Below are 12,919 nucleotides of genomic sequence, written 5' to 3' on the forward strand. Positions count from 1 at the left end.
GTCGGCGGCGCTCTCTCCCTCCCACGATGGTGTGAGGCAGGATTTACAAGGGTGGAGCTGTGGGTCCGAGGTCGGTAGGATCGGGCGGCGAACGCGTGACCCCAACAACCCAGATATGGATCCGAATCACCTCGGATCGGCACTCGGAGTTCACAGCTGAGCGAAAAATGTGCGCGGTTCTTGCTGAAGGAGAAGCCGACAACTCGGCCCCACCAGTCGGTGAGCCATCCAGGCATCAGAGAGGAGGCGACGTGCGACCCAGCATGTCAGCTTCACAAGAGTGCGTGCGCTCAAGAGCCGCTGACCAGATGGGCCCGCAGAGCAGTGACCGAGTCTGCGGCTTCGATGCACGGTGAATGAGGCTGGCACCGCTGGCCCACTTGTCGGCGCAATACAACCAGGTAAGGGTGGAGCAAAGGGGAGCATCTGGGCCGACTGGCCGAATTCGGCCCAGCCATAGTAAGTTTCTTTCTTTTCATTCTTTTTATAATTTCTGTTTTGTTTTTCCCACCTAAATTCAAAATTTTAAATTCAAATTTGTTTATGGGTTTACAGAGGGATTAAGTGCACAAATAAAGTACTATCACGAAGAATTAGAATTATTTATATATATTTTTCTTTGTAATGTATATTCTTTTTCATTTCTATTTCATTTCCTTCTCTTGTTTTTTTTCTTTCCATTTTCAAATGCTATTTTTCAAACATAGACTTGTCTCATAAATTTGAATACAAATACAAAAATAGCCATTAGCCCCTTCCACACAGCACCCTCTTTTCCCTAGCCACGAACCTACCACACACCTTTGAACGCTTACTTTCCCCGATCGATCTGTAGAATTTCGCGTGAACGGGGTTGCGTTTGCGTATTATTGTATATTCGTGCAGGAGGCTCGTCCTGGAGCAGCAACTTTGTTTCCTTTTCCGCTTTTTCCCTCGGATAAAATGGCAGCGTATTTATAGAGCAGGGCTTCTTTCCTCGCTCAAACAAAAAAAACGTAGATCAATCGATCTACGACGAAACACAGACATTAAAAAAAGAGAGTACTAAAAATTCCATTAACAAAATCCTCCGTCAGCAAGAGGATGAACCTCCGAAGTTAACAGCCTGCCTACTACCGACCGAACGCTAACGGCGAACGAACAAACGAAACGAAGAGAGGCAACGAACAAACGAGCTCTCCGGCGGTGAGCGTCAGGGTCAGTAGGAGCAGGTGACCCGGTGCGTGGAGCGGTCGCGGAGCATGCCGCGGTAGAGCGCCTCCCGGTTGGCAGGCATCATGGGGTCTTCCGACCGCGCCGCGTCCCCACACGTGGCCGCCGACGACGACGGCGCGGGCGGGGAGAACCTGACCGGGCGCGTCGCGCCCTCATTGTCGACGACGTCGGCCGCGAACCGCACCCGCCTCTCGCCCTTGCGTCTCCTCGCCTTCGCCTTCCCCCCGCCGCGCGTCCGCCTCTCTGCGCAGCAGCGAGCAAGGAAGGAGCAGAGCAGTGAGAATCCCCTCCGCCGCGAGCAAAACAAGAACAAGAACAAGAGGAGCGACGGGTCTGGTACGTACCCGAAGACGAGAGGCAGGGGCGCAGGGCGTGCTCCGGCTCCGGCTCCGGCTCGGCGCCGTGGGCGAGGTGCGCGCGGCAGAGCGAGAAGATGACGAGGGAGCCGGATAACGCGACGGCCGTGGCGGCGGCGAGCGCCAGGGAGCCTCCCATAGACGACGACGACGACATGGATGGTGTTTCCGTCCGCGGTCAAGCCTTCGCGGTAGGTGGGTGGGGTGGGTCTCGCCTCCTCTGCGCTCTCTTTCTTTAGGTGGGCGGGGCGGGCGGCGTGCTCTCGGCGGCTTCCGCTTTCCTTCTCCTTGACGGCAGGCTGAGTCGCTGCGCTGGTTTCCGCTTGCTTTCTCAGCGCGGGGAGCCTCTCTCGGGATATATAAAGGCGCGCGCTGCCGTGCGGGCGAGAGGGCCGCTTGCGGTCTAAACTCAAACCGTCCAACGTTAATCTCATCTCCTTTTCCGAGCTGACGCCGACGGTTCATCCAGTCATTCTCTGGGCTGGGCCTATAGATGGCCAAAAAGCATGAGGCACGTAAGCCCGGCACGAAGCCCGCTTTTTGGGCCCGGTCTGAGCCCGCCGCGGGCTTGACAGGAAACTAGGCACGGCGGGCTAGCCCGGCACGGCCCGTTTACCTCTAAGCCCGTTTTTTTTACACTAAAATGTGCTTACCGACCCGTTTAGCCCGCTTTTCGGCCCGTTTTTTCGTGCTAAACGGGCCGGCCCGGCCCGTTTAGGCCCGCTGCGGGCCGGGCTTGGACAGAAAATTAAGCCCGCTGGCTCAGCAGGCCCGGCCCGGTTTTTGGCCGGGCTTCACCGGGCCCGGGCCGGGCCGGGCGGCCCGTTTGGCCATCTCTGGCTGGGCCTCGGCCTTTCAAACAGAGCCCGCCGCGAGCTGGAGCTGGACAAATCGCCAACGGGTGGCCCCGCTGGCGACCAAGCTGCCTACACGCGTCTGATTTGATAGATGTCTAATCTTCGTGGGTACATCGCCGTACTGTCCGGTATGGCCATCGTCAGCAGAAATATCCAATAGCTAGTAAGTGATTGGGGCTATAAATACCCCCAACCATCTCATTCAAAGTCATTCAAGTGTTCTGAATTCAACATACAATACAAGAGCAAAAGACTTCACTCCTAGACACATTCAATAGATCAAAATTCTCTCCAAGTCCTAAAATCAACTCCACCACTTAGTGACTTGAGAGAGAGTTTTTGTGTTCATTTGCGCTCTTGTTGCTTGAATTGCCTTCTCTTTTTCCCATTCTTGCTTCTAAGTGTTTGTAAAGCTAGCAAGAGACAGCTAAGTGTGTGGTGATCCTTGCGGGTCTTAGTGACCCGTTTGATTAAGAAGAAGGCTCACTCGGTCACTTAGACCGTTTGAGAGAGAGGGAAATGGTTGAAATAGACCCGGCTTTTGTGGCCTCCTCAACGGGGATTAGGTTCTTTGGAACCGAACCTCGGTAAAATAAATCATCGTGTCCACTTGTGTTAATTTCCATTTGATTTGTTTGCCCTCTTTCCTCTCTCTAAAGTTTCCTTGCCAATATTGATTTGAGTTTGCTCTCAAACGTCATCCGCATCATTTGAGCAACTCGTGGCAAGAGAAACAATCTTCAGTCTCGAATTTAATTCTAACGCTAACCCCCGGTCTTAGTGTATGTTTAAGTTTATAAATTTCAGGTTTCGCCTATTCACCCCCCTCTAGGCGACTTTCAATTGGTATCAGAGCCAGTGCTTCATTAAGTGTCTAACAAACTCAAAGTGATGTCTGGAGATCACGCCAAGAGGGAGATCATGACCGGCGACAAGCCCATGGGCTCGGGGAAGACTCCATCAAGAGAGTCCGGCAACAAGTACAAGGAGTAATCCTCTTCCTCCATCAAGTCACATAGGAGGGGTGTCAAGAAGAAAAAGAAGATGAAGAAGGTGGTCTACTACAAGACCGACTCTTCAACACCCTCCACATCCGACACCGAGTCGTCCACTACTTCTAAGCGCCATGAGCGCAAGAAGTATAGTAAGATGCCCCTACGTTATCCCCGTATTTCCAAGCGCGCTCCTCTACTTTCCGTTCCCTCAGGCAAACCACCATATTTTGATGGTGAAGATTATTGTATGTGGAGTGATAAAATGAGGCATCATCTAACCTCACTCCACGAAAGCATATGAGACATTGTTGAATTCGAATCGCAGGCACCACAGGTGGGGGACGAGGACTATGACTCGGACGAGGCCGCCCAAATTAGGCACTTTAACTCCCAAAAAACTTCTATACTCCTCGCCTCTTTATGTCGAGAGGAGTATAACAAGGTGCAAGGGTTAAAGAACACCAAAGAAATTTGAGACGTCCTCAAAACAGCGCACGAAGGGGACGAGGTGACCAAGATCACCAAACGGGAGACGATCGAGGGAGAGCTCGGTCGATTCGTCCTCAACAAAGGAGAAGAGCCACAAGCCATGTACAACCGGCTCAAAACGATGGTCAACCAAGTGCGCAACCTCGGGAGCATAAAATGGGATGACCATGAAATGGTCAAGGTTATTCTAAGATTCCTTGTTTTTTGTAACCCAACTCAATTACAATTAATATGTGGGGATCCTAGATATAAACAAATGTCTCCCGTGATTGGCAAGTTTGTGAGCTTTGAACTTATGATCAAAGACTCCAAACACATTGTCAACTTAGAGCAAGGCGCCACCTCTACACCCGAGGTGCAACCTGTTGCATTCAAAGCAATGGAAGAAAAGAAGGAGGAGTCTACACCAAGTAGGCTTCCAATCGACGCCTCCAAGCTCGACAACGAGGAGATGACCCTCATCATTAAGAGCTTTCGCTAAATCCTCAAGCAAAGGAGCGGGAAGGAATACAGGCCTCGCTCCAAAAGGGTGTGCTACCGGTGTGGTAAGTCCGGTCACTTTATAGCAAAATGTCCATATTCTAGTGAAAGTGACAGGGGCGAAGACAAGAAGGGGAAGAAGAAGATGGAGAAGAAGAAGAAGTACTACAAGAAGAAGGGCGGTGAGGTGCACATGGGGCGGAAATGGGACTCCAACGAGAGCTCCACCGACTCCTCTTCCGACGAGGACGCCGCCAATATCGTCGTCAACAAGGGACTTCTCTTCCCCAACGTCAGCCACAAATGTCTCATGGCTAAGGACGGCAAGAAGAAGAAGGTACACTCTAGAGCCACCCCTAAGTATACTACATCCGATGATGAGGGTAGCTCTAGCGATAATGAAGATGATTTAATTTCTCTCTTTGCCAACCTTAACATGGATCAAAAGAAAAAAATTAAATGAATTAATAGAAACCATTAACGAGAAGGATGATCTCTTGGAATGCCAAGAGGACCTGCTTGTTAAGGAAAACAAAAATTTTGTTAAATTAAAAAATGTTTATGCTCTAGAAGTAGAAAAATGTGAAAACTTAACTAAGGAGCTTAGCATGTGCAATGATTCAATTTCTAGTCTTAGAATTGAGAATGATAATTTAAATGCTAAGATTGAGGAATTGAGTGTTTGCAAAGCATCTACATCTATTGTTGAGCATGTTTCCATTTGCACTAGATGTAGAGATATAAATGTTGAAGCTATTGATGATCACATTGCTATGATTAAAGAACAAAATGATCACATAGCAAAATTAAATGCTAAAATATCCAAGCATGAGCTAGAAAATAAAAAGTTTAAATTTGCTAGAAGCATGCTCTATAATGGGAGACGCCCTGTCATTAAGGATAGGATTGGTTTCCAACAGGGGAACCAAAACAACACCAAACTTAATGCCCCTAAGAAATTGTCTAATTTTGTTAAGGGTAAGGCTCCCATGGTTCAGGATAGAGAGGGTTATATTTTATATCCTGCAAACTATCCTGAGCAAAAAATTAGGAAAAATTATGCTAGGAAACCTCATTCTATTTCTCATCATGCATTTATGTATAAAAATGAGGCTTCTAGTTCTAGAGGCATACCGCTCATATCAAAATGCCTAAAAAGAAAATTCCTAATGCATCAAATGAACATAATATTTCACTTAAGACTTTTGATGCTTCTTATGTGCTTACTAACAAATCAGACAAAGTAGTTGCCAAATATGTTGGGGGCAAACACAAGAGTCTTGTGTTTGGGTGCCCAAGGTGCTTGTTTCTAATGTCAAAGGACCCAAGACCGTTTGGGTACCTAAGAACAAGGCCTAAATTTGTTTTGTAGGTTTATGCATCCGGTGGATCAAGTTGGATAATCGATAGCGGGTGCACAAACCACATGAGAGGGGAGAAAAGGATGTTCTCCTCATATGAGAAAAATGAAGATCCCCAACGAGCTATTACATTCGGGGATGGAAATTAAGGTTTGGTCAAAGGCTTGAGTAAAATTGCTATATCTTCTGACCATTCCATTTCTAATGTTTTCTTGTAGATTCATTAGATTACAATTTGCTTTCTGTCTCAATTATGCAAAATGGGCTACAACTGTCTATTCACTGATGTAGGTTTTACTGTCTTTAGAATGAGTGATGATTCAATAGCATTTAAGGGAGTGCTAGATGGTCAGCTATACTTAGTTTATTTTAATGATAACAAAGCTGAACTAGACACTTGCTTAATTGCTAAGACTAACATGGGCTGGCTCTAGCATCGCCGACTTGCCCATGTTGGAATGACGAATCTTCACAAACTTCTAAAGGGAGAACACATTTTAGGACTAACAAATGTTCATTTTGAGAAAGACAGGATTTGTAGCGCATGCCAAGCCGGGAAGCAAGTTAGAGTCCATCATCCACACAAGAACATCATGACGACTAACAGGACGCTTGAGCTACTCCACATGGATCTATTCGGTCCGATCGCTTATATAAGCATCGGCGGGAGTAAGTATTGTCTAGTTATTGTGGATGACTATTCTCGCTTCACTTAGGTATTCTTTTTGGAGAAAAATCTCAAACCCAAGAGACCTTAAAGAGATTCTTAAGACGGACTCAAAATGAGTTCGGATTGAGAACCAAAAAGATTAGAAGCGATAATGGAACAGAGTTCAAGAATTCTCAAATTGAAGGATTTCTTGAGGAGGAGGGCATCAAGCATGAGTTATGTTCTCCCTACACACCTCAACAAAATGGTGTAGTGGAGAGAAAGAATAGAACTCTATTGGACATGGCAAGGACCATGCTTGATGAGTACAAGACACCGGACCGGTTTTGGGCGGAGGCTTTTAACACCGTCTGCTACTCCATGAACCGGTTATATCTTCACCGAATCCTCAAGAAGACATCGTATGAACTCCTCACTGGTAAAAGCCTAATGTTTTATATTTTAGAGTCTTTGGGAGCAAATGTTTTATTCTTATTAAAAGAGGTAGAAGTTCTAAATTTGCTCCTAAAGCAGTAGAAGGCTTTTTACTAGATTATGACTCAAACACAAGGGCATATAGAGTCTTCAACAAGTCCACTGGATTAGTTGAAGTTTCTTATGACATTGTGTTTGATGAGACTAATGGCTCTCAAGTGGAGCAAGTTGATCTTGATGAATTAGATGATGAAAAGGCTCCATGCATCGCACTAAGGAACATGTCCATTGGGGATGTGTATCCAAAAGAACCCGAGGAGCCCACTCAAGCACAAGATCAACCATCATCTTCTATGAAAGCATCTCCACCAACTCAAGATGAGGATAAGGCTCAAGAAGAAGAGGATGAAGATCAAGATGATGAGACACCACAAGAGGAGGACATTGATCAAGGAGGAGATGAAGATAATAATGAAGACAAGGAAGATGACAAGAGATTCGGGATCAAAGACCGCCACACCCAAGAGTCCACCAAGCAATTCAAAGAGATCACCCCGTCAACTCCAGACTCGGTGACATTCACAAGGGGGTAACCACTAGATCTCAAGTTGCTCATTTCTATGAACACTACTCTTTTGTGTCCTCTATTGAGCCATACAAGGTAGAGGATGCATTAAGAGATCCGGATTGGGTGGTGGCTATGCAAGAGGAGCTCAACAACTTCACGAGAAATGAGGTATGCCATTTAGTTCCACGTCCTAATCAAAATGTTGTAGGTACCAAGTGGGTATTCCACAACAAGCAAGATGAGCATGGTGTGGTGACAAGGAACAAAGCCCGACTTGTGGCAAAGGGATATTCACAAGTCGAAGGTTTGAATTTTGATGAAACTTATGCACCCGTAGCTAGGCTTGAGTCAATTCGTATATTACTTGCCTATGATACTTACCATGGCTTTAAGCTTTATCAAATGGACGTGAAAAGTGCCTTCCTCAATGGCCCTATCAAGGAAGAGGTCTATGTTGAGCAACCTCCTGGCTTTGAAGATAGTGACTACCCTAACCATGTTTATAAGATCTCAAAGGCGCTTTATGGGCTCAAGCAAGGCCCAAGAGCATGGTATAAATGCCTAAGAGACTTCTTTGTCACTAATGGCTTCAAAGTCGAAAAGGTCGATCCTACTCTCTTCACTAAAACAATTGCTAAAGACTTGTTCATATGCCAAATTTATGTTGATGATATTATATTGGGTCTACTAACAAGTCATCTTGTGAAGAGTTTAGTAGGATCATGATACAAAAATTCGAGATGTATATGATGGGGGAGTTGAAGTATTTTCTTGAATTTCAAATCAAGCGACTCCAAGAGGGCACCTTCATCAGCCAAACTAAGTACATTCAAGACATACTTAAGAAGTTTGGAATGAAGAATGACAAACCCATCAAGACACCCATGGGAACCAATGGGCATCTCGACCTCGACATGGGAGGTAAGTTCGTGGATCAAAAGCTATATCGGTTGATGATAGGATCTTTACTCTATTTATGTGCTTCATGACCGGACATTATGCTTTCCTATGCATGTGTGCAAGGTTGCAGGCAAATCCTAAGGAAGTTCACCTTAGGGTCGTGAAAAGAATCATGAGGTATTTAGTTTACACTCCTAAGTTTGGGCTTTGGTACCCACAAAGGATCTACCTTTGATCTAATTAGGTATTTCGATGCCGATTATGCCGGATGTACAATTGATAGAAAGAGCACATCATGGACTTGTCAGTTTCTAGGAAGATCCCTGGTGTCTTGGGCTTCAAAGAAACAAAATTTAGTAGCTCTTTCCACTGCCGAAGCCGAGTACATTGCCGCAGGTCATTGTTGTGCGCAATTACTATGGATGAGGCAAACTCTTAGGGACTATGGCTACAAATTGAAAAAAGTCCCTCTCCTATGTGATAATGAGAGTGCAATCTGCATGGTGGATAATCCCATTGAACACAGCCGCACTAAGCACATAGACATCCGGTATCACTTTCTGAGAGATCACCAACAAAAGGGGGATATCGAAATTGCTTATGTGAGTACCCACAACCAATTAGCCGATATCTTTACCAATGCACTAGATGAGAAAACTTTTAGCAAACTTAGGAATGAGATATACTTGATTCACGGAACTTTGATTGAAACATTGCACACATCGCTAATTTACATACCTTTGATCATGTCTCTTTCATTTGGTGCAAATACATATTTCTTATTCTTCTTGTGCCAAGGCTTAGACTAATGTGCTTTCAAGTGTATTTCTATCCTTAGTCTTAGATTGAAAGGGAATTGGAGTATTCGGCAAAAACAAGGCTTCCACTCCAACTCTGACGGTATCATTTACCCTTTGTTGTTACTCATGTAACTCTCAATTGGTATGACCCTTCACTCATATTTATCTTACCATTTGGGAGAAAGTATTAGGCCCCAAAGGGGGAGAAAATGCATAAGGGCTCTCAAGTTCTCCATTTTTGGCGATTAATGCCAAAGGGGGGAGAAAGTATTAAGCCCAAAGCAAAAGGACCGCACCACCAATTTCAAAATTTTCACAAATGTTCATTTCAATTGGTATTTAAAGTTAATTTTCAATTGGTATCTTATTTCAAATAACAAGTTAGTGTGAGAAATTTCAATTTGTATAATATTATTTGATATCCATTTCGAGAAAGGGAAAATCATTTCAAAAACCCTCTTGAAAGCTAAGGGGAGAACTATTTCAGGGGAGCTTTCATTTAGTCAAAGGAAAATCATTTGAAATAGGGGGAGGAATTTCAAATCTTAAAAATGCTTCTTGCAATCATATTCCTATACCTTTGACTATTTGCAAAAAGATTTTTGAAAGGATTTTTCTAAAAGATTTGCAAAAACAAATAAGTGGTGCAAATGTGGTCCAAAATGTTAAATAGGAGAAAAGCAATCCATTCATATGCATAAAGCCTTTCATTGGTTTAATTCCAAGTAACATATGTACATCTATCTCAATTGCAAACTAGTTACATTTCTACACTTCATATTTGCTTTGGTTAGTGTTGGCATCAATCACCAAAAAGGGGGAGATTGACAGGGAAATGGACTTAATCATTTCCTATAATCGATTTTGGTGATTGACGACCAACGCAAACCACGTGAACTAACTAATTTGTCTAGATATAATTTATCTCAGATGCACAAGGTTCAGCATAAACCAAGAAAGCAAAAGGACTTAGAGTGTGCTGCCTTTAGCGCACCGGACACTGTCCGGTGCACTAGGCCAACCAACAAATGAACATACCACTCTCGGGAATTCCTTGGGCGTGCTCCGCTATAATTCACTGGACTGTCCAGTGTGCACCGGACTGTCCAGTGAGCCAGCGGAGCAACGACTCTCTGCGCGCCAACGGTCGACTGCAAAAGGCTACAATGCCAAACAGTGCCGCACAGAAGTCAGAACGCAGAAGTCAGAGGTCATCAGACTGTATGGTGCAGCAAAAAGACAAAGTGCTATGATGGTCAACAACTCCAAACCCTAACGGGTGCGCTGACGTGGCGCGCACTGAACAGTGAACAGTGATGTCCGGTGCACCACCGGACTGTCCGGTGCGCCCATCGCCAGCAGAAATAGCCAATGGCTAGGAAGTGGTTGGGGGCTATAAATACCACCAACCACCTAATTCAAAGCCATCCAAGTGTTCTGAATTCAACATTCAATACAAGACCAAAAGACTTCACTCCTAGACACATTCAATAGATCAAAATCCTCTCCAAGTCCCAAAATCAACTCCACCACTTAGTGACTTTAGAGAGAGAGAGAGTTTTTGTGTTCATTTGCGCTCTTGTTGCTTGGATTGCCTTCTCTTCTTCCCATTCTTACCTCTAAGTGTTTGTAAAGCTAGCAAGAGACACCTAAGTGCGTGGTGATCCTTGTGGGGTCTTAGTGACCTGTTTGATTAAGGAGAAGGCTCACTCGATCTAAGTGACCGTTTGAGAGAGAGGGAAAGGGTAGACTCGGCCTTTGTGGCCTCCTCAACGGGGATTAGGTTCTTTGGAACCGAACCTCGGTAAAACAAATCACCGTGTCCACTTGTGTTAATTTCCATTTGATTTGTTTGCCCGGTAAATCATTTAAAACCGCTCTTTGTGCGCGGTCACATTGATGGAATACCGATTGCTAAAATGCTGGTAGATGGAGGGGCGGCTGTAAATATAATGCCTTATTCATTGTACAGAAAATTAGGTAAACAAGATGACGAACTTGTCAAGACCAACATGACCCTCAGCGGTGTTGGAACTGAAAGTTCGATCAAAGCCAGGGGAGTCACGTCCGTTGAATTAACCATCGAGACTAAGACCCTTGCTGCTGCATTCTTCGTCGCTGATGTAGAAGGAAATTATAGTCTAATCCTAGGCAGAGATTGGATTCATGCCAACCAATGTATACCTTCTACATTACATCAAATGTTAATACAATGGGTAGGTGATGATATAGAACAAGTACATGTTGATGTATCGGCCTGTATCGCTGTGGCTGATGCCCCTGTACTCTGGACTTATGAGACTGCTACATATCTCACAGGAGTAGATTTTTCTGATTACCAGTTCATAAGTATAGATAAGAAGTGTTTCATTCCTGTAATGCTAGAGCCGATGGAGAATCGGCTAAATCCTAAATAAAGTTTAAATGATGAGTACACACAAAATTCATGAGTCCTTAGTCACAGACAGTTCGGCTTCTAAGGCCGGAGGGTCTGGCCTTTCACAAAATGGTTCGGACTTTAAGACCGAACATCTATCACAACGTAAAGACAGTATTACGGATAATCTGGCCCCCGAGACCGGAGAGTCCGCCATCACACAAAGATCATCTGATCCCTCTGTGGGGCACATGATAGAGGAATTTAGAGATCTTGATATACTAGGACAGGGGTTTACATCGGCCGATCCTTTGGAGGAGATTAACATAGGAGATGGTAAAACTCCAAGGCCGACTTTTGTAAATAAGACCCTGGAGACCGATCCTAGAAATGAGATGTTCGGTCTATTGAAGGAATATTCGGATTGCTTTGCTTGGAGTTACACTGAGATGCCGGGATTAAGCCGAGAGATCGTAGAGCATCGGCTGCCCATTAAGTCTGGCTTCAGACCTTTCAAGCAGAGAGCTAGAACATTTCGTCCCGATCTTCTCCCACGAATCAAGGACGAAATCCACCGGCTGCTAGAAGCTAATTTTATTAGACCGTGCAGATATGCAGAGTGGGTCTCCAATATTGTGCCAGTGGAGAAGGAGTCGGGTAAGCTTAGAGTATGCATTTATTTTCGCAATTTAAATAGAGCAACTCCTAAAGATGAGTATCCCATGCCCATAGCCAACACATTAAACAATAATGCATCAGAGAATAGAATTATTAGCTTTCTTGATGGTAATGTCGGATATAATCAGATTTTCATGGCCGAAGAAGATGCGTCTAAAACGGCCTTTATATGTCCAGGCTTCATTGGTTTATTTGAATGGGTTGTCATGACATTTGGTTTGAAAAATGCTAGTGCTACTTATCAGAGGGCTATGAATTTGATCTTCCATGAGCTGTTGGGAAACACTGTGGAAGTCTACATTGATGATATTGTAGTAAAATCGGCTGAGTTTAGTTCTCATTTAGCTGATTTGTGCAAAGCCTTTGATAAGATGCGTCGGTATGGTTTGAAAATGAACCCACGTAAATGTGCTTTTGGAGTGTCGGCTGGTAAGTTTTTAGGATTTGTCATCCATGAACATGGTATAGAGATAGACCCTGACCAAATCAAGTTTATTCGGAATGTGGGACCTCCGACTTGTAAGGTCAAAGTACAAAAGTTTCTCGACAAGGTGAATTATTTACGAAGGTTTATTTCTAACCTAGCCAGGAAGATTGATGCCTTCACCCCTATCCTTCGGCTTAAGAATGATGTCGATTTCTCGCTTGGGGGGCAAAGCAGCAGGAAGCATTTGATCTCATTAAAAAAATACTTGTCTTCGGCTCCCATATTAAAAGCACCACAAGCAGGAGTACCATTCGGATTATACATTGCAGCTG

The 12,919-nt window shown here is 44.7% G+C and overlaps 1 protein-coding gene across 1 annotated transcript; it reads right to left on the minus strand.

Moving 5' to 3' along the window:
* Positions 1-1,051: 1,051 nt before the first annotated feature.
* On the minus strand, positions 1,052-1,896 carry LOC100277580 (uncharacterized). Its single transcript, NM_001374014.1, has 2 exons — positions 1,560-1,896; positions 1,052-1,458 (listed from the first exon to the last, which is right to left on the minus strand). The coding sequence occupies exons 1-2, from the start codon at positions 1,726-1,728 to the stop codon at positions 1,199-1,201; spliced, it is 429 nt and encodes a 142-aa protein (NP_001360943.1). The 5' UTR covers positions 1,729-1,896; the 3' UTR covers positions 1,052-1,198.
* Positions 1,897-12,919: the final 11,023 nt, after the last annotated feature.

This window comes from Zea mays, chromosome 4 (assembly GCF_902167145.1).
Source record: "Zea mays cultivar B73 chromosome 4, Zm-B73-REFERENCE-NAM-5.0, whole genome shotgun sequence".
In the NCBI taxonomy this organism is placed as follows: Eukaryota; Viridiplantae; Streptophyta; class Magnoliopsida; order Poales; family Poaceae; genus Zea; species Zea mays.